This window comes from Cydia pomonella, chromosome 26, assembly GCF_033807575.1.
Source record: "Cydia pomonella isolate Wapato2018A chromosome 26, ilCydPomo1, whole genome shotgun sequence".
In the NCBI taxonomy this organism is placed as follows: domain Eukaryota; kingdom Metazoa; phylum Arthropoda; class Insecta; order Lepidoptera; family Tortricidae; genus Cydia; species Cydia pomonella.
In genome coordinates, this window is record NC_084728.1 from 623,981 (window position 1) to 649,474 (window position 25,494).

The 25,494-nt window shown below is 37.2% G+C and overlaps 2 protein-coding genes and 1 non-coding gene across 7 annotated transcripts in view; 2 read left to right on the forward strand and 1 right to left on the reverse strand.

The window, feature by feature from the left end:
* Positions 1-1,551: 1,551 nt before the first annotated feature.
* On the reverse strand, positions 1,552-10,971 carry LOC133532185 (uncharacterized). Of its 2 annotated transcripts, none has more exons than XM_061870736.1 (5): positions 9,635-10,042; positions 7,561-7,737; positions 5,780-5,963; positions 5,374-5,449; positions 1,552-2,681 (listed from the first exon to the last, which is right to left on the reverse strand). In XM_061870736.1, exons 2-5 carry the CDS (start codon positions 7,635-7,637, stop codon positions 1,927-1,929), a joined length of 1,092 nt encoding a protein of 363 aa, XP_061726720.1. In that variant the 5' UTR covers positions 7,638-7,737; positions 9,635-10,042; the 3' UTR covers positions 1,552-1,926. The 2 variants fall into 2 exon arrangements, with proteins under 2 accessions (XP_061726720.1, XP_061726721.1); XM_061870737.1 differs by lacking the exon at positions 9,635-10,042 and adding an exon at positions 10,724-10,971 and having other exon boundaries at positions 1,574-2,681.
* Trnad-auc (transfer RNA aspartic acid (anticodon AUC)) lies at positions 3,611-3,683 on the forward strand. Its single transcript has one exon. It is a non-coding gene; the product is annotated as a tRNA-Asp (tRNA).
* LOC133532184 (THAP domain-containing protein 5-like) overlaps positions 10,148-25,494 on the forward strand; it is a 30,171-nt gene continuing 14,824 nt past the window's right edge. For 2 of the 4 annotated variants that reach the window (XM_061870732.1, XM_061870733.1), the window contains exons 1-3: positions 10,148-10,681; positions 15,141-15,321; positions 18,297-18,474. Coding sequence is in view for 2 of the 4 variants with exons in the window: in XM_061870734.1 (XP_061726718.1) it covers positions 10,611-10,681; positions 15,141-15,321 (252 nt within the window). In the remaining 2 variants the exon portion in view is untranslated. Of the gene's footprint in view, positions 10,682-15,140; positions 15,322-16,530; positions 17,018-18,296; positions 18,475-25,494 lie in introns of those variants that run through there. The other 2 variants (XM_061870734.1, XM_061870735.1) reach the window with 2 other exon arrangements.

A 25,494-nucleotide genomic window follows, 5' to 3' on the forward strand; every position in this document is an offset into this window, starting at 1 on the left:
AAATTATTAAAATTTGTACACACCAGTTGCTCCAACCATGAAAATAAAAAACAAACGTTTAACAAAAACAACACAAACACCAACTACTTCTACGCAGTGAAACCAGACTCTGACCACGTTAAAGGGCGCCAATGAAGCGGTTATTGGGTGTGGGTAATTTCAAAATAAACACCAACGCTTACAAATTACTAATTATATTTTAACACAAAAAAAAAATGGAAAAAAAAACTGAGCGGAGGTCGTGGTAAGGTCCGTTAGGTTATCAATAAGCCTGTCTGATTTCACTGACGTAGTAGGGTACTCCCCTGACGTGGCAAGGTGAACGAGCAGGGCCCGGGTCGGTCGTCGGGACGTCTCGGGAAGCGCCGAGGTCAGCTGGTGGGTGGATCGAGGAAGACTCTGGCTGGCTTCCTTCTCTGCGGCCGGATCAGCAGGTCCCTCCTGCCGCCGCCGTAGGCTTACGCCGTATAAATGCACCCTGGAATTTACGTCGTCCAGCTTTAGGTCCGTGTATTAAATGGCCGCTCGGTATGAAACCCAGTGATGTCGCAAAGCCGTAAGCAAGGGAGTAGCGGCAAGTAGATGGTGGGTGTTCATAACCAGAACGGAGTTACAGCGTGGCAAGTACCAAAAGCATAGTGCAAGCCTTGGAAATTAATATTACAATAAGAGGAATTTACTAATATGGTAAGAGTGCATTCGAGCTAAGCTTGAGATGTAGGCTATTAATTCTCTAGAGTTAATTAACTCTCTTGGCCGAATGTATGAGGCGCCATTTTGTAACGGTACTTTTTATGGTACGCCGCAACGGCTACGAGCAGTACATAGTAGAAATGATATTTAATGCTTAAATTAGGCAATAAACAATTAGAAAAATAACATTATAGGACAATTAGAACACTAGCACTTCCTTAAAACTAGGTAACGTTCAACACTTACCCTTAACCGGGGTGCACAACGGAAAATACGTTATTTGACTAGTTCGTTAGGTAGCTCATTACTGCGAACTAAGTATTTAGAAAAAGAATTAAATTGTCCACGGCGAACACTGCCGATTAAAATATAAAACTTGAAATCGAACCGGCGCGTGAGACGACACGGCACAAGGCTCGTGAACGCGACCGGCAACGTCCGTCCTTTAAGACGATTGCGCGCAGAGTGAGGAGCGGAGATATATGGCCAGCGCTATAAGAATGTTCGCGAGAGTAAAACTGCTGACGCAAGTAGTTCGGCCGAGAGTACACTCGCGCGCATTATGTTGCATTATTTAAAACAAATTAACATATTGGTTTAAGACCTATAATATTTATTATTTAAAGTATTAGATGAGATTGAGATTACGATTAATTTAATACCTATAGTAACGTGCATCGTTACAGCATATGGACGCCTGCAACTCCAGAGGTGTTACATACGCGTTGCCGACCCTTTAAAAACCTGTAAACTCCTTTTTTGAAGAACCTCATACCGTAGACCGGGAAAACCTCGGCAGGTACCTCATTCCACAACCGGAGTTCATAGTTAGTATTTCGCTCGCGTTGGTGTGGTGAATTTTTTTGTTTCACTCGGAGGCACTTTGTTTAACCCACGAGCCTTGAAATATCAATTCGAACTACTCGCTACGCTCGTGGTTCAATTTTGGAATCTTTCTTTGGCCGTATATCAATATTAGCACGAGGGTTTAAATAACAACTTTGCCCCCTTGTGAAACAAATAAGTAACTATTATTATGCTAGGGTAGTTTTCTAAATAAAACTTATTTTACTGTAGGTATTTTTTTATTTTAAAACGTCACTTGTTTATCACTAATCAATTGCTACGAGTACAATCAACGATATAAAAAATGTCTATACACTTTTTTAACTCGAACATGTAACGAAAAGTCTGATATGTAACACATAAGCTGCATATTATATTTTACTAGGTTCAATCTTTGTTCTTACTAACTTCAGATTCTTCTTCCATGCATACATCATTACTCTCAATAATTTCTTTCTTTACATCTATTTCAATATAGATTTCATTTATTCCATCTTTACTATCTTTAGGTCTCTTTCGTCTATTTGAACCTATTTCAACTGTTTCTTCACCTATAAAATCATGTTCATGTCCATCTTCATTGTCAAGTGAAACTTCATTTTTGCTTTGTCTTTTACTGACTCTAGCTTTCTTAGGTTTTCTGTTAGCATACACTTTAACTTTCCTTTTATTATTAAAATTAGATTCAATTGTATCTTCAGCTACTTTTATAACTTCAGTTTCATTCGTATCATCATCGAATAGCCTAACATCATTTGGATTAACTTTTTCAGGTGTTGGTAACTCACGTTCAATTTTAATAACTATAGTATTTTCTTCACTCTCTTTACTATTATTTTCTTGATTTTCATAATCATCAGTAACGATGATAAGCGAATCCTGAGCTGCTTTGACAACACTAACAAACTCTGCTATCTCTTGTAACTTAACATCACAATGTCTACAAACAGTATTTGGCAGGTAATCATTACTAAAGTCTAGGTTTACACAAATACCGTTTAAGGTAAAGTCGGTCTTATGGTTATTGACGTAAGGCTTGTTATCGGTGATATAAAGGCAGGTATTGGAGAAATCGCCGCAGAAGCGACACTGCTCGAGGCGGGACACTAATGGGACCCATTCGTCATTGGTCACTTCATGATCTGAAAGTTGAAAATATTTGTGTTAGACGACCGGTTTGGCCTAGTGGGTAGTGACCCTGCCTACGAAGCTGATGGTCCCGGGTTCAAATCCTGGTAAGGGCATTTATTCGTGTGATGAGCATGGATATTTGTTCCTGAGTCATGGGTGTTTTCTATGTATTTAAGTATTTATAAATATTTATATATTATATATATCGTTGTCTAAGTACCCTCAATACAAGCCTTATTGAGCTTACTGTGGGACTTAGTCAATTTGTGTAATAATGTCCTATAATATTAAAAAAAAAAAAAAAAAAAAAAATTGTGTTCCAAAGGAGTAAAAGTAGGACATCGCGTGCCGCGTGTAAAATTGTTACCCGAGACGAAGGCGAGGGTGGCAAACACGCGGAATGGAAAATCCTACTTTTCCTCCCATGGTGCGCATACTATTTTTCTGCTCGACGGAGGCGGAAAGCGGCAACTTCGTTTAGAGCAGCGGCAGCAAAGTTGACGCTTTCCGCCCGGAGGGCAGAAAAGATAATTTTCACTTCTCTTGCTCGTAAAGGTGGTATGCTCTAGTGCATCTATTGCGACCCTTATTGACTTAGCAATCGCCGTCCTTCACCTACCATACGGCGTGCCAGCTGTCAGACGCGCTCCCCTTATTGACCGAAGCTTTAGCGAAGATCTCCGGTTTAAGCTGAGAATAAATTTAAAAGTGGAAAAATTACTGTCTTGGGTGAGACTTGAACTCACGGCCGCAGACACGACCGTTCGCAGACGTTTCTGCTTGTTAACAATTAATTTAGTATGGGTAGCACATCGTTACTGGTGAATTTCCAATATGACTTGGAACTCCGGTAGCCGTCTAAGTGTAACGTTCTGACGGTAGATGTCGCTAGGGTCCCCCAGACCCATATCGTGGAAAGTTTGCTGCCTTGCCTTGGATGGTCTTGGTGGCTCAGTTGGCAGAGCGCTGGAGTATCGATTCAGAGGCCGTGAGTTCAAGTCTCACCCAAGACAGTAATTTTTCCACTTTTAAATTTATTCTAAGCTTAATAGTTTGAAGTAATGCTTGGTTTCTCGGAGTGATGCGTAATGCAATATTACGCGTGTGAGTGATATCTCATTTGTGATGTTACGCGCATTACTTACACATGTCTACTTTTTTGATGCATGTTTTTGTAATACATATATTATCTAAATTATATAATTTAAATATATACCTTAATTTGACATTTAAAAATTAGAATTTTTACATTAATTGATAAGCATGTGTATGTAAATAGTTGAAATTTATTATTTTGATGATGACAAATACCTACATTGAATCTCATGAGCTACACCGCCACTCACGTTAAATATTTGTATGCCTCATAATATGGCCAAAAGTGGAGCACTTAATTATCTGTACGTAACACCTGTTTGTAACACTACCTGCTTTTCGACAAATAAATGCATTGAATTGAATTGAATTGACGTTTCTGCTTGTCATAAATTAGTCTCCGTTTTAACTCTGGTAAAATGCTTTCGTATGTCCGGATGTTCTCCTCTACAGGTCGCAATTCTCAACCGATTCTCGTGAAATTTTCTGACCAGATTCTATGATTAAACAGTTTTTTTTGTCTATCCAGTTTTTGGAAATGATTCAAACGCGAAAATTTGTATAAAGGACTTAGCGTTTTTCGGAACTTCTCCTTCTTCTTCCTCGCGTTGTCCCGGCATTTTGCCACGGCTCATGGGAGCCTGGGGTCCGCTTGATAACTAATCCCAAGATTTGGCGTAGGCATTAGTTTTTACGAAAGCGACTGCCATCTGACCTTCCAACCCCGAGGGTAAACTAGGCCTTGTTAGGATTAGTCCGGTTTCCTCACGATGTTTTCCTTCACTGAAAAGCGACTGGTAAATATCAAATGATATTTCGTACATAAGTTCCGAAAAACTCATTGGTACGAGCCGGGGTTTGAACCCGCGACCTCCGGATTGCAAGTCGCACGCTCTTACCGCTAGGCCACCAGCGCTTCAACACAACAACAACAACAACTTATGTACAAAATATCATTTACTAGACGTTTTTTGGTGAAGGAAAACATCGTGAGGAAACCGGACTATTCCCAATAAGGCCTATATTATACTTTCTGGGTTGGGAGTTGGGAATTCGCTTTCGTAAAAACTAGTGCAGTGCCTACGCCAATTCTCGGGATTAGTTGTCAAGCGGACCCCAGGCTCTCATGAACCGTGGCATAAAAAGCCGGGACAACGCGAGGCAGATGACAAGTTTTTGAAATTTTTCAAAATGGCGTTCTCACGATCTTCACAAATTACAGACCCACTAATAGTTCTTAAGACACTCATCTTATACTGTTGTGTCGTACATGTTGAGTCGAACCAAGACATTTATTGATTGGAGATTTATTTATTTATTTTCATTTATTGGTACCAAAGAGAATTTGAAATAGAGGTGGATTCTCATTAAAAACTTTGTAGCCACAGTAAATCTACTGCCATCTTTCGACACATGATTAAAATTTGGCTGTGTCAAATTTTACGTACAATGTGTGGCCCTCTGCGGCGTCTGCCCCTAGGCCTCTGGCGATCTCAACTTGCCCCCCCTTCCCCTAGTTCACTGGCTGGCAATGCCCTTGCCGCTTGGAGACACTCTTAGACATAGACGTAGGAACATTTCATTTAACAACTCTTGGATGAACCATACCAGAGCTATCGTGGTCCTGCCAGGGAAAGGTTTCCGGGACTTTCGACGGGACTGAGCGTGCGTCCTGCTTACTCATCTGTAAACAAACAGAGATACCGATAACATACAGAATTGTGTGTTCCATTTGGGGATGAATCCTAAGAGCATCAAATTTGACAGCAGAGGGCGCTGTACATAATACAGTTACTCTGGTGGTCAAAAGTTAATGTTTTAAAATTCAGTTACCTAAACTGTAATGATATAGGAGGCAAGCGAATAGACGAATCGCCTGATGGTAAGCGATTACCGTCGCCCATGGACATCTGTAACACCAGAGGGGTTTATAAGCGCATTGCCGGCCTTTTTCTTGCAAGTTTTTTGGTTGTATTTTTTATCGTAGTGGACAAAAATATTTAATCCGCTTTACCTTCAAAACAGGAACGGCAGTGCTATGAAGTTTGGCGATGCCTTTCTGCGTGAAATATTTGTCTTTCTCTTCGAAATGTTGCGAGCAAACCCTGCTGTTTATTGAGGGCATCCAGTCTGGATCGCTGCGCTGCTTCCGAATTATCTTAGTCCATTTCTCGCGGATTGGCTCTTTACTTGGGAACCTAAAACATATATCCAGAATCAACGAACTATAATAGCTTTAACTATAGAAGTCTGACCATTATTGTGCCGCGAGCGACTCAATTTACCGGTCTGGCTTAGTGGGTCATGGGCCTTTATGACCCTGTCTTAGAAGGGATGTGTAATGATCGGTATAAATCGGTATAATCACTCATTTATAATATATCGCTCATTTAGTATACAAATTTTATTATTTAAGTAATATTCGATATAATATAAGTATTTTTATGACCACATATGTGGAATTTTAACACCTAACACTTTTTACATAGCAAAGGCGTTAATACTAACATATACACAGATATTATGTGCAAATTGCATTTCATTTACCTAACCTAAACTTCTTTTCTTTCTTTTTGTGTAGGTAGGGGTCGCAGTTCTACCCTAACCTACTTTTCTGGTGGCGGTTCCTTTTGCATTGGGGTCGCAGTTCTAACCTAAAATAACCTACATTTATGCTAGCGGTTCGTTTTCTGTAGGGGTCGCAGTTCTAACCTAGGTTGGATTAGGTTTGTTTTATGGAAATCCTGAAAAGTTACGCGTTTCTGAGAAAAAGCAAATTATGGCTAACGAAAATGCGGACAAATAATATATTATGACTTAAAACTTTATGGGAAACAATAGAGACCCATCAGAAATGCATATTCTCTGTTCCTTTCCTGTGGACCAGTAATGTCAAAAAGGAGTACCTACTTACGGTCCAAAGAATATGGAATTTCGTAAATTCAACGGACATTAGTAATGAACGTAAGTAATTAGAAAGGGCCGCCACAATAGATCACTGCTTGGCAATCTGATTTGAAATCAGATTCCCTATGAAGCGTAGGTTCATCCTACCGACTGCGCCATGTTGTACGCAGTTCGGGAGTCGTGAATCAAACACGGGTGTCGAGTTGAGACTGGTTTATTTAATGTAATATATTTTATCAGGGATCGGAACCGGTTTTTTGCAAAAACATCGAAATAACCATATATTTCGGTTTATTTTATACTCAAAATGTAGGACTCAGTTGTGTTTTTAGATAACGACTTCGTATTATTAGATTGCCCGGTTAGGAATGAAATAATTAACAAATAACGAAAAAATACCGTTTTCGTTCCCATACAAAAAATACCGGTTTCCGATCCCTGTATTTTATCTTATTTATATGATGAATTTTACAATTGTAATGGTTGTTATTTAATTTATTTATATTAACTCATTTTTGTTTATATTTAAATTATCTTGTAATATCGATTTCATTCTAATTTTAACATTTTTATTTTTATTAATGTAATTTCGTTTGTATTTAGTTATAAGCTATGTTATATGGATTCCTTATTGTCCGAAAAAAATGAATATATATTTTTTTATTGTATTCAAGCATGATGCTACCCACCTTTGTCAAATACAAATATGTACCTACATGTGGCACCCATAACAACAATAAATGTGACATTCCATATCAAAAGGGACCTTATGGCGGTTGGCGCTTATCATGCCGGAATAGTATTGGCGAGCCGCTAATAACTGCGTAAGCGCCGACCGCCATAAGGCACCTTTTGATGTGGACTGTCACAAATAATAATGTTACTTACGAATGATATGTGACGCCGGCTGCTTTGTTCGCAATATTCGGGTAGTTGCTGCACCACCGTATCACGCACGTTGGCATTTTGGACTCTTGTTCAAGTTAGGGACTCGCTCGATGGTAACTCACGCGAGTGTAACGCGTTGGTGACTCGACACGTTCGGTGCACTCCCTTGTTCAAGCGCTAATAAAACGAAAAGCAGCCAGTGAGGGCAAACACGCAAAGCTTGAATAGAATAGAATTTCTTTATTTGTCAGAAAACATATAGTACCTACAACATGACAATAGAAAAGGTTTCACACATTGACCAGGGCCAGTACAGCGGTGTTACGAACAAGAATTCGAGCCAATTGTGCAGTCCATTGGTTGATAAGTGCGCATCACACGCGCGATTGATCGCAACTAGTTGCGTTAGACTGCACGATTGGTTTGAATTGGTGAGTGACACTGCAGAACTAGCACCGTTCTTAGTACCCATAAGGCCTCTCCTTACATACATGGTTTTACGTGTATCAATATTCAGTTGAACACACAACATGTAAATAATTAATAGTTTGATAATTATCAAATTGATATAAATTTACAAGTTTAAAATAAAATAAAGGAAAACGAAATAACCGTGGGTGAATTTCTCATAGTTTAAAGAAAAAAAAATCATCCACTTATAAAAAAAATTAATGTAAAATAAGAAAATGTCCGAGAATAAATGAAAAAAAAAGAATGGACTCAGATGGCACTGGTTGGCGTCATCTGCGGCCAGTTACAGCTTGAGGTGTAAGATGTCCGACACTGCTAAGTATGAAAAGAGAAGAGAGATAGAAGTAAAGATGACAGAGAAGACTAGAGGAGAGGACTTGCACTAGAGGAGTTTTTTTTTTATTAAAATAAAACTGATCGGCGATAGGCTCTAGTCACATCTGATGGAAAGTAAAGATAGGACCTAAGATAGAGCTCACCGGTTCAGTTGTAGCCTATTCACTCTTGCTTTAAAGAGACCGAGGTCATATTTATCAGGGAATACAGATGGCGGGAGTGCTGAGTGAAGATGGGTAATGAAGTAATTCTATTGGTTATTAAGAACAACATCCCTCGCTATGCATCCTCGCACATCTCTGATAGAAACGCAGCCCTTAGGCGCACCACACATGGGCTGTTATTGTTATTATCAGTATTTATGCATTTTAAGCACCGGAACGTCTTTGGTCATGGAATAAAATCAGATATCATGTATGTTTCATTTATACATACAAAAACTTCAGAATAGTGCACCTTACACTTGAGTTGCTTAACTTCAAACTCAGGTAAATCCATTTGTCAGATGTTCCAGTTTTGGTATTAACCTTTTGACCGCCAAAGATATCATATGACGCGCGCAGCTACAGCCCAATATCAACCTTCATGCGTACCGACAAGGTTCACGATTACGCGCCGCGTACGATAGGCGTGGCGTTCAAAAGGTTAAGAAGGGTAGATATTTCCTAAGAGTGTTGAATGGATTTATCTGACATTGAAGTTAAGCAACACAATGAAAATATATCCCAGATGATTTATATCTATCTTTTAACTTTATTATACTATTTATAAACAAGGATTAACTTAATTTGAGTAATAATAATTTCAAATTAAATACTAGCTGTGATTTATTGAAAATTTTATAATTTTACTTAAATTTGGCAGTGATGAAAACTTGTCAATTTCACAACTTTTAGTTTCTTCAACTTTACAACCTCACAGCCTAAGAGGTCCTGGGTTCAAGTCCAGGCAAGGGCATTTGAGTGTTCATCACACATAGTTGTTCCCGGTGAATGTATTATTTTAGGTTTTTAAAGGGTCGGCAACGCACATGTAACACCTCTGGAATTACAGGCGTCCATAGGCTGCGGTGACTGCTTACCATCAGGCGGGCCGTATGCTTGTTTACCACCGTCGTGGTATTTAAAAAAATATATACATATATATATTTAAGTTAAAGTATATCTATTATAACGCAGAAACAAAGAACATGAGCTGTTCCTTATCATAAAATAATCGCTTAAAATTTGTTTTAATCAATTAATAAATGTAATCAGAAATTACTTACCAATAAAATGTAATTTGTCTATCAATGTTTTTGCCTTATATGGCGCAACGGGGCATTTTTATATCATCCTACGTGACTATTGGTTTGCGTAGTATGCATATGGACTACGATTCAGGACTGGCTCGCACTAGTGTTTTGTAGATCCCGTAAAGCGAGTATGAAGTAATTTGTAAGTCAATGTTTATTTGATACTCAGGCAATCATAATTAATAATTACATTAATGACACTTGACGTGACATTGACAACTGCACATCGATTTTTAAGGTACGTTCTATGTATGTTCGTGCGTTCCCATAACTAAGCTGTATTTTTAAAATGTATCCGTGATATTTTCTTTAACTACTTATACCTATTATCTACTTTGATAACTAAGAACAATGAAGGACTAATTCTAAATAAAAGTAACCATTTGTGTTTCGCGATCATATAACATTGACTTGACGTTGACGCCGTCCATGAACATGAACGAGACAGAGCTAATATGCCGTTATGCAGTATATATATACTATATATTATTAGCTCATATAGCTGAGGGTCTACCGCGAACCACGTTCGACGTGTTGCCTCTCTGTCGCACTTGTAAATTCGTACATAAGTGTGACAGGGACGCAATACTGGCTTCGCGGTAGGCCTGCTGTTCCGCAACTCCCGCACGCGCCCTGGGCGGCATGCAATGCGGCGTACGGATCCGAGTGGAACAAGGTGATAAGTTTATAATAACACCAAGACCGAACGGAATAGTCTTATGGAACTTACAATAGGTGTGACAAAGGAAGCGTTATTATCGATTGTCCTTGTCAGACCTTTTTTTTTCATTTTTATATGGCAGTCTCATTCCACACGCCAAGCTTTGGTGGGGAACAACGTCACCAGTGTAAACAGTGATTTCATATTATCGTTTTCTTGGTAAAATCGGGCTTTTACTTACAAAAAATACAATATATTTCAAATATATTAGAAAGTTTTACGAATAGAATGGTTAGTTGTTCAATCTTGCACTGCGTTAGCGATACCCGTCAAAAACACGAAGACGTAACCTTTCACAGGTAAGTTCAGTATTTAACACTTACAAAAGATTTTATACTTACTTAATATACAATCTTTTTAGAGAACGCATTGAACTATTGGCAGTGAAATTCGGAAAATAAAGTCTTCTGCCAAATTAACCCACTAAATTATGTACACTGTCGACAGCGACCCGTCAGCCATTTTGAAACGCGTATATAATTTAGTCGCATTAACACTTATTTTAGGGATACCAGTCCGCGATGCTTGTAATTACCCTAAAAATGAGGTAATTTCTATTCCCTAACCAAGAACCGACTGGTAAATATCAAGTGACATAATTAAATATATATAAAACTTATTGATATGAGCTGGGATTGAAATCTTCGGGTAGAAATAATTTTAGAATTAAGTAAATAAACAGTGCGAGTCAGAAGGTTTCGTATTTTTAGTATTTGTTGTTATAGCGGCAACAGAAATAACAGACGAGACGGACAGACGGACGGACAACAGAATCTTAGTAATAGGGTCCCGTTTTACCCTTCAATTTCAATATTTATTTGCAACCAAATTAGATTACAGTAGACAAATGCAACTTAATGCTAGGTACATACATAACTACTAGGACCCGGATAGGGCTTAGCAAAATACAAAATATTCTTAATCTAGATTTCATTAGCAATACCTACATCATTCATTTATATTTTTAGGTAAAATAAAATTATTCGTTAAAACTCAAATAAATCAAAAGGTATGACGCACAGTTCACTTCAATTATGGTAATAATAATGGTAAAACATTGTAAAAATAATTTAGTAAAACATCTGTATAAAGCATTGGTAAAATTGTCAGTAATAAGAAAAATAACAATACGGGTACTTATTTAAATTTGGATGAAAGGTGAACATAATATTATGTCATTATGACTAGGACTGCTTATATTTTAATGTCAAGATGAATTTAAGAGTTCAAGTATTGATTAACGATGTAAAAAGCATTTTCGATTAGGTAATTTTGTAAAGTTTTTATAAATTTGTTATAATTTTCTTCTGGCAAATTATTGTAAATTCGTATTGACATAGAGTATGGTCCATTTCTTTAAAGTTGTAATTTTGATGACGTTTGGAACAAGTTGTTTTTATAACGTGATTCGTATCGACGTGGCACACCACCGAATGTGGAGTATAATTCTGGATGATTTTTCACGAATTTACAGGTTTCAAATATGTAGATACATGGCAAAGTTAGGATTCTTAAGCTTTGGAAGTAAGGCTTACAGCTATCTAACTGTTTAATATTTACAATGATTCTAACGCATTTCTTCTGAACGTCAGTACTATTTCCCCACAAATTAACTCCGTAAGAAAGCCATGTGTGTGCAAACGAATAATATGCCACCATAGCTGACTGGATGTTTGTTGACTTTTTAAGTTCCCTTAATGCATAAATAAATTGGCTTATTTTTGTTTTTATTTTCTGGATGTGGGCTTTCCAGTTCATATTACAGTCTATTGTTATACCAAGAAGAGAAAATGTCGAAACGCAATCAATTTTGGTATTATCAAAAGTAAAATCTACGTCTAATTCTGTTTTCTGACAAGACCTCAATTGCATTAATTTTGTTTTATAAAAATTTATCTCAAGATTATGGTCTTTCATCCAAAGTACAACGTTAGACATAATCTCGTATAGTTTTCCATCTTCATCTCAAAATCTTCATTATTTTCACATGAAACCAATAGAGAGCAGTCGTCAGCAAACATGACGCACGTAGTGATGGGTAGGACATCAATTTAAAATGAGTTTGTATGAGTACCTCATTCTCTAAAATGAGGTGTTACAATGTCTTACTTCAAATGAGGAGAGGTACTAGCAGTTTTGCAGCATCGACTATTCCATCAACTCCAACGGCAGCAAACCATATTTAATGTAAATACATATTTAGGCATTGCTAAACTTCCTTTTAAATATTTAATTGGAGTGCAATTCTGGAGGTTTAAAACAGAACTTTAACAACAGAAGACATACATTTAAGAATCAAACTAAGGAGTTAAAGTACATACATCATATTGCAACTTAATTTGATGCTTTTATGAAACTTGTTCTAATTTAGCAGTTTATTATTTTTATTGTTAGATTGTTCAGTATCAATTTTTGCTACTTGATATCATTTTAAGTTTAACATTCATATATTGAAATAAATACTAACCATAAACTACCAAACAAACAATTAACAAACTAAGGAGAACAAATCCAATATTGTTTGTACCATTATTATATAGAAATTACTAACTTACCACCTCATAATTTATCAGTAATAATATCATTGTAATATGATAACAAACGAAAGCCTCAATAACGTTCGCGCGGTAATGCCACCGGCGTGTAATATACACTTGATTTTTGTATGCAAAAGACACAACGAAAGACTTACAGGTATATTTTATCGCGAAAACAATGTTAATATATTGTTATTTTGGCATAATTATAAGAATGGTCACTGATCACTATTTATAAAACACAACTAAAGATTACGAACAACTTTTTCGAGTTTCTCGTATTATAAATATGTCAAAATCATAAATGATCGAAATAGTTTACGAAGCACGTTAACAAAAAGTATTACAAATTCAAATCGTTAAAATGTACATGTTTATTTCACCTATACAAATTATATTTACTTTTTTTATTAATAAACTAATGTAAATTATCATATTTTGTGTACGCCACTATATTATATTTCAATAATTTAAATAATATTTTGGTCTCTTAAACGATAACTGTTTTTAAGCAAGCTTCGTAAATGCCCAGTGAGACTTGGTTGGCATTTCAATCGCTTATCAAGTAACCATTTCACTGTCCAGTCTAATTGATTCAGATTATACATGACACCAGCAATATGAGTCTTGAGGTCAGGTTATACTGGTATGCGCGTTAGTACAATAATAGCTAACAAATATGGAGGCCTACCGCGAACCACGAAGTTTTGCTTTGCTGTCGCACTTACGTATGAAATTACAAGTGCGACAGAGAAAAAAAACTTTCTTCGGTAGGTTCTTTGATGACTTAGATTTTTCGCTTTTGACAAGTAACTTAGCAATGCTAGGATCAAAATGGCGTAATATGTATGTAAGCTTGCGGACGCTTACGCTTGTTTTCTTTCGTGTTTCATTTTTAACGTATTTTCGATGAGGTGTTATTGAAGCACGGCGCGTGTCTGTCTCACTCCCTCTTTCGGTAAATCCAATTCATTGTTTCATTTTGAAAGGATTTTTGAGGGGATGTCACAGTGAGGCGAGTGAATGGTATAAACACAACGCATTTCTCGGTGGACCTTTTGTCCTTGCAATAAGGTTTGTAGTTGGACAGTTGATAGTATGAGCGATGAATACGATGACGTCAATGACTCATTTCTTCATTTGAATGTCGGCGAGCACCGAGCGCCTCGCGACTCTCTTGCGAGTTGTGAGGAACGCGAGTGAGTTTGAAAGGCTGAGTTTTTTTTAAATTTGAAGTGTTTGAGTGGTAAGAGCTGTGTGTGATGCGCGCGAGTAAATGAGTAAAATTAATTGAGGAGTGATGTATGACATTTATGCGGTGTGAAGTTCTGCGACAATTTAACAAAGTGAGTGGCACAAATGAGGTGCCTCACGAGTGAGCAACTCAACACTAGACGCACGGTTCTTTAAATATTTTAGGGAGGTCGTTTATGTATATAATAAAAGTACGCATCCAATCACACTCCCCTGAGGGATGGAATCCGTAACTGGTTGAACTTCAGACCCGATAGTACGTATCTCTTGCGAATCTTTATGTATGTGTTCGATCTCGACATACTGGGTTCTGTTTTTTAAATATGATTTAAACCATTCATGCGTAATGCCACGGACTCCCACGCTATAAAGTTTGTGCAGTAGTATATCGTAATTTACTTTTTCATACGCCTTCGTCATGTCAAGCAAAATGCCTAAAGCATATTCTTTATTATTTAGAATATTTAAAATTTCGTTTGTATATGTGTAGGCGGCTAATGTCGTGGAGCGATTCTTGCGGAAACCATATTGGGCGTTATCAATTATACTATATTTTTCGCAAAATGAGTTTAATCTGATGTACATGGCCTTTTCGTAGACCTTTGAAAACACAGGTAGAAGCGCGATGGGGCGATAATTTTTGGGATCCGTTTTTTTGTCCCTTTTATGGACCGGTTTTATTAAGGCAATTTTCCCGAATATATAAGGTACCCAATCTTCTTGGGTACGCAATACCCTTAATTGGGTACCCAATCTTCTCGGGTTAGAGCCGATGTAGCTTTATTTGACGTTCATAAGCGCATTGTAATATGCCTACTTGAATAATAAACTAAAAGAGCCTTTGAGGCCTACTTGCAGAATATTTTTTTTAATGTTGAATCTTTATCTTTACGGAACCCTAAAAAAACAATCACCGTAATAATCTATAACTATACCTGCTTATGACAATGACGTGTATATTTTCCAGATTTCCGCGAAATAAAACAACACGTCAAAAGTGGATAGCGGCTACTGGAAGAAAAAATTGGAATCCGGCTAAAAACAGCCGCATATGCTCCAAGCATTTCGAACAGTTTCATTTTCGTAAGACTCCACGAAAAGTATTCCTGTGGAAGTATGCAAGTCCAACATTGTTGACACCGGTACCGGTGAGTGTTTATTTCTGATTTTGAGTACACCTACATATATTGAGCAAACGTAGGCCAATGTATAGTTGGTGTCATCCACGATGGCGCGCAGATTTGTCAAATATAACCTTTAATAACTTGACAATAGGAGTCAAGGCAAGCGTCTTAGTGAATGACACGATCTGTAGGTACTGTTTCTAAAAACGGGTATCTAGATTTCCCGAATGCTTGATAGCGCTGATAGCACTGGCAATAAGCTTTTACCGCAGATGTACTTTTCTTTCAACAGGCAACGGTGTAAAGATCCCTTTTAAGTTTTTCGTAAAACTCGTAAACGATAATCCGTAGACAATAATGTTTTAACGATGGTTTTAGGGTTTTACGGAATCCAGTAATTGGTAAATGTATGGTAAGCGTAAACGAATACCGCCGGGTGAATAACCGGATATCGTAAAGTGTTTGGCACCAAACACTGCCGACCGAATCACAGGCCCAGTGTAAAAAGTGGATAAAGAAAATCAAGTCCGGGTAGTTCCGCGAAGACAATGTCTTCCAAACGTCGGATATCATTTTTAGGGTTCCATTGTCAACTTGCCCTTGCCTTGTAGTTTCGTCATGTCCGTCTGTCTGTCTGGATGTCCGTCTGCCCGTCCGCAGCTTTTCTTTGTAGAAAGCTGAAATATGGCCGTTAAAATAAAACTAGAAAAAAAAACATTTGTTAGGGTCGCTTCAATCTTATGGTGTTGTCTTTGGACTGGTCTTTCAAAAAGAATTGAAGAACCATTTATAAAATAAAAATAAAAAACATAATATTTTCGGAATAAACCGCTCTGAATGAAAAAAAATATCCTGTCTAACTTTTGAACCATGGGTCCAAAAAATATGAAAGAAAATTTCAGTAAAGATGTTCAAGGAAAACTACAGTGAACCTGATCGGTTGGGCCGTTTTTGAGTTTTTGCAAAAAGTGTATTTTGACGGGTCGACATGCTCTTGTTCTCCGGTTTTTAAGTTATACGCTATTAAGTTAGTCAATAATAATGTGTTAAAACCGTTTAAATTAATATTTTATTGCGTGAGTTATCTGTCTTTAAAGGATAAAATATAATATAAATAACATGATTTAAGACTTAAACTGACAATAGAAAGATAAATAAAACTGAAACCTAAATCCAAAATTAAAAAAAAAAAAAAAAAAAAAAAAAAAAATAATTTAAAAATAAATAATACTAATCTTAAAGTAAAAAGATTAATACATTTGATTTAAGTATATTTGAATTATCATTATGTTATTATAATACATTTTTCTTTTTTTACATTATATAAAATATTATAGTCTATTCATTAGACTCATGAAATCACACCCCAGTATGCTGTCAAAATATGGGGTAAATTTTACTAACATGGTATCCCAACTATTACGAAACCCTGCCGTACCCAACATAACAATAACAAAAGCGGGACAGGCATATGGTATAATCAATAGGTGTGACAGAGACAGGAGAAGCCATCACGCATGAGTGCGTAAGAGACAGACTACAAATGAAAAAAACGTGATCATTGAGATTGTATAGCGTCCTAACGCCCTTTATAACCCTATTTTTAACTTCGAAAATGTAATACAGTTGAAAGAAGTATTGCGGACAACATGGTGTCTTGTTGTGTGTTAGATTGTAGTGTAACGCCGCGAAATAATCCAGGAGATTACTCATTTCACAGGTAATTATGATTTATTGGTATTTGACAAAATTTAGACCGGGATCGGTCTAAATTTTGTCAAATACATAGCATAAATAGTGTATGAAACCGGTTTATATAAATAATGTAAGGTTTTATTTCCGTTATGTGCTTAGAGTTTGTCATATTACTCAGTATTTAAGGTAATTTTGTGCAAAAATAAAAATAATAAAAATTGTTATGGTACGCTAGGGCTTGACAAAATGATGATATGATTAGTATCGATATCGCTACTGTTCTGTGATAAATCTATATTAACTTTCATAACAGACTTGATTAAAAAAGGAATTTTGTTCGTTTAATATACATATTTTTAAAAGTCAATTTAAACCATGATGCTGAAATTAAATTCCAGATATTATTTTTATTGATAAATCCGTACCATTATAAGTGTCTATGGACGACCGCACCGGACCGCGACTTGGTGCGGTGCGGCGCACGTTCGATCGTGTGTATGATGGTCCGCCGTGCGGCCGTTAAAGACGCAGCTGCGAGAGCGAGTAAGAAATATTTGGACCGAACCAAAGTCGCGGGCCGGTGCGGTCGTCTGTAGCAACACAGACAGTGGCATGCGATGTTACCTACAGTTAATAAATGAAAATATTTTCTTGTACCATGAGTCCATGATGATATATAAAGCCGCACGGAATATGAGGCTAATGTAGAACTTCCATTCCCAAATATTAAAGAATAAATATCACCACATTTTTAAAAAGGTAAATTCGTCAGGAAACCTGAAAATGCACCTATATTAGTTGTAGCTATGGACCTATGCTATGGAGATTCTTGACTGAGTACTTCGACAAAAGAGTTTGATCAGAGAAATCAAGCTAGAGGATCGCATCTCGTTTCACATATTCCGGCGATAAATATTGCACATCGGTCTTTAGAAAGAGACAATTGGGGACAACGAGAGAGAAAGAGACAACGCCCTAAGAAGCCGAAATTCCCATGTGCAATATTTGTGACCGAGTACTGTAAGTCATTGGACAATGAATCCAATACAACAATAAATCAATATCTCGATTTAATTTAATACTGTAATCCTCTAATTTTATCTTCAATCGGACCGTTTTCTCTAGTCTCCTATGATCCTGTGTTTTTCGTGTTTTTATTTCTATGTACAATAAAGTATATACATACATACATACATATCAACTGTCGGTGATTAAGTTCAATTGATTAGCAAAAAAACGACAGTTAATATCCGGTTCTATGTACATCCGTGGTTGTAGCCAACTTTTTTCCCTTCCCTTTCCAGATTTCCCCAGAACCCTGAATTGCGCCAGAAATGGCTGCGTGCAGTTGATAGGAAAACCTGGACTCCCCAAAAATACTCCGTCATATGTTCAAAACATTTCGAACAAAAATATTTCAGGGGAAAAGTACGAACAAAACTCAGAATCGACTCAATTCCAACTTTGTTTGTACCTGTACTAGTAAGTATTATTATGTTATCTTATAATCCCAGTCCTAGTGAACATTACCTACCGTCTACAATTTTATAAGTGTAATCAAGAAATTTGACAATGCTTTTTACATGCATAAGTATATATTTAAACATATAAGTACATTGACTAGTGCTGCACTGGTCGTTTATTAGTGTAGGTTTTAAGGTTCTGACGGAAGATCAGCGCTGTGGTCTCCGCAGCATGTATGCTGAGTCAGCGCCTATTCTTTACCACAACACATGACCCTCTACTAATATCTCTATTAATCTAAAAATAAGACACGTAATACATTTGATTGTTGACGTAATTATTGATATTAGTGTCAAACTGTATGTTACTTTTTCTTTGTCTCTTGTCAATTTTCTTTCTCTCTTGTTATTTGTTTGTGTCACAAAGCATGTAAGTTGTGGTTGAATAAAGATTTTATCTATCTATCTATCTATCTATGCCTATGCCTACGAAGCCGATGGTTCCGGGTTCAAATCCTGGTAAGGGCATTTATTCGTGTGATGAGCATGGATATATTTTGTTCCTGGGTCATGGGTGTTTTTTATGTATTTAAGTATTTATAAATATTTATATATTATATATATCGTAGCCTAAGTACCCTCAACACAAGCCTTATTGAGCTTACTGTGGGACTTAGTCAATTTGTGTAATAATGTTCTATAATATTTATTTATTTATTATGTTCTATAATATTTATCCATCTAAACTTGTAAGTTGGAGAGCAGGTTAAACTACGCTAAAAAGATGCTAAACTACGTGTACATGCTCATTGTCTCGTCGATGGACATCGACTATAAATATCGAATATGCAGCGTTCTCCTTTGCTTTATTATTGCGTTGCGACGATATCGTTGGACTTTATTTAATAATTTTGACAATGACAACAATGACAAATCGCGAACCTAGTAGAGCCTACCGGCCCTAACTCGAACCACGTTCGACGTGTTGCCTCTCTGTCGCACTTGTAAAATTAGTATGTACGTGTGACAGGAAGGCAGGGAGTATGCAACTGTTATTTTTATCTGCCTCTACGAAATTTCGACCAAACCCCTCACAGGGTAGCAAAACGTGTATTATCTCGTTCCATCTTTGGTTATCAATTTCGTTGGTGGTACCTTTTCTCTGCAGCTGACTGTACAATTAACAATGTATAACCAGATACTGTGGCCATGTCGATAAACTATCGACATTTCTTACAATTATAAATAAATTGATTTATAGCAAAATTATAATTGTAAGTACTTGAAAGTTTTAACTGTACTTATAATGGACAGAAATCGCTTTTATTCTTTATCGTGGTTATCAGGTCACGTTTTTATGGTCACGACACAGTTTAAAAGTAAGGGAAAGTTCGGATTTTTAATTACAATACATAAGTAACTAACTATTAAAATAAAAATGTTCACCGCGAGAATGTTTAGGGTTCCGTAGCCAAATGGCAAAAAACGGAACCCTTATAGATTCGTCATGTCCGTCTGTCTGTCCGATTATGTCACAGCCATTTTTTTCCGAAACTATAAGAGCTATACCTATACTGTTCAAACTTGGTAAGTAGATGAACCACATTAAGATTTTTACACAAAAATAGAAAAAAAAACAATAAATTTTGGGGGTTCCCCATACTTAGAACTGAAACTCAAAAAATCTTCTTTCATCAATACGTGTGGGGTATTTATGGATAGGTCTTCAAAAATGATATTGAGGTTTCTAATATCATTTTTTTCTAAACTGAATAGTTTGCGCGAGAGACACTTCCAAAGTGGTAAAATGTGTGTCCCCCCCCTGTAACTTCTAAAATAAGAGAATGATAAACCTAAAAAATATATGATGTACATTACCATGCAAACTTCCACCGAAAATTGGTTTGAACGAGATCTAGTAAGTAGTTTTTTTTTAATACGTCATGAAATAAATAAAAAAATTTTTTTTCATCATACCCATACATGTGGGGTATCTATGGATAGGTCTTCAAAAATTATATTAAGGTTTCTAATATATTTTTTTTCTAAAGTGAATAGTTTGCGCGAGAGACACTTCCAAAGTGGTAAAATGTGTGTCCCCCCCCCCCCTGTAACTTCTAAAATAAGAGAATGATAAACCTAATGTTTGCGCCGCATAAATATAACCTTTTTTATTATCTATTCTGACCTCCTTGTCGGGTTTTCAAATAAACGGCAAGGCGGAAAAAGAAGTATATGTACATGACACATTTCAATGTCTGAAGAGAAAAAAATCCACAAATTACGATATTGCATGCACTACAAATAAATATATAAAGGAAAGTGAGATCCATATAATTCAAGCACATCAATATACAAGTGCCGCCGCTCTGTGGACGCTCAACAAGGAGTAACTCAGAACCAGTATAATTATTTCGGTAAGTTATTCCGCATCTACATTTTTTGGCCTATGAACCGGATTCCAAATTTACCTTTAAAATTCTATAATTCATCCTTGTTGCTCACTGAATCGCGGTTTCTTAATTCTTTATCAAGATGTTCCCGTAGGTAATTAATTTATCCAAAGGTACAGTCAGTATACTAAGTTATTGTTATTGTCTGTTATTTTTACGCGTAGTGTGTGGAAATGTGTGGAATTATTCATCGCGCTACCTTATTCATAAATAGATGTGTTACAAATAATATTTCGTAATTTGTAACTGTCATATTGTGTTTTAATTTTCACGGGACATTTTTGCATGCAATGTTCGTTATATAATTTTTATGTATTTTAAGTTACAAAATACATTAAAATAAACTGAAAACTACGGGTAAATTATTCCTGAAGGCCTCAGTTTTTCTGTAACTGTAATTAACCTATTGCGAAAGTTACACTTGTATTAATAAGGTATCATACAAGCGGAACGTTCGTATTTACTTCATTTTCCTTCGACTTGTATTAAGATATTATTCAAGTTGAATATAATTTACAATTACTTGTGTATTTTAGGCAATTATTCATATTTTTCGTGCTGTCATAGTAACAACTAGGTAACCATGGCAACGAGACTTAAGCTCGCCGAAGCAAAGCGTGCTCAATGTTTCATACGTTTACAAAACATTTACGATATGATTCCAAAGCTAAGCAGTGACAAGAAGGCTCTATCGCAGTTCATCGCGCAAGCTCGATTGGTCGATCAACTGAGGAAAGAATTTATAGAGTTGATGGATGACGTCAATCTTCTGAACTTGGAGTTGGACCCGGAATATAACGTGAACTACAGCGCAATGAACGCGTTTGAAGATCTCTACTGCGTAATCAAATGTCAAATTACAAAAATTGATGCACCTGCTCCGAGCCTCTCGACATCCAGGGATTCAAGCCATACCTGTAAGGACGACTCCATTAAAATCCCACGTATTGATCTTCCTTCTTTCGATGGAGATATCCAAAATTTCCCATACTTCTATGAAACATTTAAGCGTATCATACATGAGAATAAAAAACTTACAGATTCTGAGCGTGTTCATTACTTATTTAGTCATCTGACAGGAAAAGCAAAGTCGATCTGTGTGGGAGTTATACCTGCCGCAGAAAATTACAACACAGTTTGGGAAGCATTGATCGCAAAATATGATGATAAACGCGCATTGGCAACGTCATATTTAAACCAGCTGTTTTCGATGAAACCTGTCAACGTCAACGGTCCTTCGGCATCTATTTTAGAAAAAACAATTGATTCGTTTGCTGCTACTATTTCAGCAATAAAACAACTCAAGCTCGAAAACTTAAGTGACTTTATTTTCATTCATCTGGGTCTTAAGTTATTAGATTCAGATACCACAAAGAATTTTGAGATGTCTATTCGGAATTCTTCTAAAATGCCTACATATGACGAATTCATTTGTTTCGTTAGTGAACAAGTGAAGATTTTATATCGGACATCGCAACGAACGCCAACTAAGGCTGAAAGCGGCTCCGCTGCCAGCACTAGCAGCGTGCGAGCTCCTCTCCCTCGCACACCCCAAGCGTATGTTAGCACGCAAGGGCATGACAACGGAAATCCATGTGCTATGTGTAAGAGTAATGATCACTCGCAACTTTATAATTGTAATTCCTTCATGAAACTCCCACCTAACGAAAAATTTAATTTCGTTAAGGAAACTCACGCGTGCACTAATTGTCTGAACACGCATCATACTGCATCGAAATGTTCCTCAAAGAAAACTTGTCGTAAATGTCAAGGCAAACATCATACAACGTTACACTTTGAAAACTCAAAACCTGTAATGAATAGAAACGAACCCAAGTCCTCACCTAAGGATGATAGTGAAGCTAGCACAAGTTCATCTGTGACGGACAACGGTGCCTCCGTATGTACTCATTCGGCATTGAGACAGACTAAATCACCCTTGACGGAAATTCTCGCCACTGCTAAGGTGCTAGCTAGTGGGCGTAACGGCAAGGACAAGGTTTTGAGATGTCTGCTGGATCCAGGATCACAGAAACATTACGTTACATTGAAGTGCTGCAAGAATTTAGGTCTTCCTGTACACAGCAGCCCCGTGACTTCAATAAATGGATTAGGGGGAACAACGATAACACAACCCATTCGAGGAACTGTCAACTTAACATTTAGGTCAAGATATGATCCTAAATGTCAATATACTATCGAAGCGCTTGTATTAGATGAGATCACGCCTGATTTACCGACCTGTCATATTGATCAATCTTCATCTGATCTGTATGATAATTTACATCTAGCAGATGATTCCTGGGCGATCCCAGGAGAAATTGACGTACTTCTTGGTGTTAAGTTGTTCACCAAATTGTTAATGTTGGATAAAATTGAGAACCAACCTGGTTTGCCTGACGCTTTAGAAACTACACTGGGGTACATCATATTAGGTGATGCTCCCGCAGTAAATGCTTCCTACTCAGCAGCTGGGTATTTTACTTCGGTTGAAGTGGGAAATTTGATGCAAAAATTTTGGGAAATTGAAGATTTAGATGGAATCATTCATAGTCCTGCCGACAAACAAGCTGAAGACATATTCAAAAATACAGTGAATCGTTTGGAAGACGGGCGGTACGAAGTTGCACTTCCATTTAAATTGGAACCAAACAATTTAGGCAATTCTTACAAGACTGCTGAACGCAGATTTTTAGCACTTGAAAGAAAATTCCTCAAACAACCTGAGTTAAAGCCAGCTTATGATGAAGTTATCCGTGAACATATTGATAAAAAATACTTATCTGAGGTTCCGAATGATAAGTCAAATTATGCTTATCACATACCCCATCACGCAATTGTCAAAAGTGACAGAACAACCACAAAGGTTAGAATTGTGCTGGACGCTAGTGCACAGACCACAAGCGGCTTATCATTAAATGACATACTTCACGCAGGACCAAGTCTACAGGCTGACTTGTTCTGCATTCTCCTAAACTTGCGATTATTTCCTATTGCCATCACGTCTGATGTACGTCAAATGTATCTGTGTATTGACGTACGGGGGGAGGATCGTCCTTATCAGCGTATCCTTTACAGGTTTAGTCCTGAAGAAACTATAAGGGTGTTTCAATATAACAGGGTAGCTTTCGGTCTACGTAGCAGTACTTTACTGGCACTGCGAACTGTCAAACAGTTAGTAGCTGATGAAGGTGATAAATACCCACTCGCAAAAGAAATCGCATCTCGTGATATTTATATGGATGATGTAGCCAGTTCAGTTATTGATGAAGACCAGGCTGTACAAGCGACTAAACAACTGCTGGATTTGTTCTTGAAAGGCGGATTCCAACTGGCAAAATGGTCGTCTAATTCTGCAGCTGTTCTGAAAGAAATACCAAAGGAACTACATCTGTCCCAAAGTGTCACCTTCGACGATGATACAACGTTGAAGATTTTAGGTCTTCGTTGGTATCCTGGTGAAGATGTATTCAAGTTCCAGGTTAGTCCCGATGATCGACCGTGTAGTAAAAGAAACATTCTTTCATCAGTAGCTCGATTATTCGATGTTCTGGGCCTAGTTGCCCCTGTAATCGTGTTCGCTAAGCTTCTAATAAAGGAGTTATGGCTTTTGAAAATCGATTGGGATGAATTGCCGCCTGATCAAATTGTACGCCAATGGCAACAGTTCCAAAGTGAACTACCGCTACTATCTAACATTAACATTTCCAGACATATAGGTGTTATTGAAAACTGTTCATTAACTATAGTCGGTTTTTCGGATGCTAGTGAAAGGGCTTATGGTGGAGTGGTTTATGCCTACGTCACCTTTCCTAATAATGACCGGGGTGTCATTAATTTAATTTGCGCTAAATCTAAGATAGCGCCCGTGAAGGTTGTTAGCCTAGCAAGACTGGAATTATGCGCAGCATTGCTATTGTCACAACTAATGAAAAGGGTGGTTGATACCTACTCAACCAGATACCCAATTGACTCTGTGTTGGCCTTTTCCGATTCAACAGTGACACTCTGTTGGATTCATTCGTCGCCCCATCGATGGCAAACCTTTGTGGCCAATCGAGTTACCAAGATCCAAGAGAACTTGTCAGGCGATCATTTTTATCATATCAAGGGAACAGAGAATCCAAGTGACTGCCTGTCTAGAGGCTTAACTCCAGCACAACTGGTGAACCATCCTCTATGGCTATCAGGCCCTCCATGGATGAAGCTCCCAAAAAACGAATGGCCGATTCAGGCGTTTATTCCAGACGAAGTTAACGTTCCTGAAGAAAAAACGGTTTCTTTAATGACTTGTGACAATTCGAACGACAGCATAATTTATGATTTGTCTAAACGGTTCTCGTCATGGATTAGATATGTTCGCACAGTTGCCTATATCTTAAAATTCATAAAACGATTACCTAAAGGTCTTATTAGCGCTGATGACTTAACAACAGCCGAACTGGAAATTGTACGAGCTCTACAAAGAGTTTATTTCAGTCAACATATTTTAGACATGACCTTGAAAAAGGGTTTACAAAGGCTTTTGCAAGCCTGAAGCCATTTATTGAAGATGGAATTCTTCGCGTCGGAGGACGTCTCAGTAA

Excerpts from the sequence above, each read along its gene's own strand:
- LOC133532185 (XM_061870736.1), bottom strand. The coding sequence starts at position 7,637 with ATGCCAACGTGCGTGATACGGTGGTGCAGCAACTACCCGAATATTGCG. Across the intron at positions 5,964-7,560 it reads GCCGGCGTCACATATCATTC|GTTCCCAAGTAAAGAGCCAA; the intron begins GTAAGTAACATT and ends TATATGTTTTAG. Across the intron at positions 5,450-5,779 it reads CTGCCGTTCCTGTTTTGAAG|ATGAGTAAGCAGGACGCACG; the intron begins GTAAAGCGGATT and ends GTTTGTTTACAG.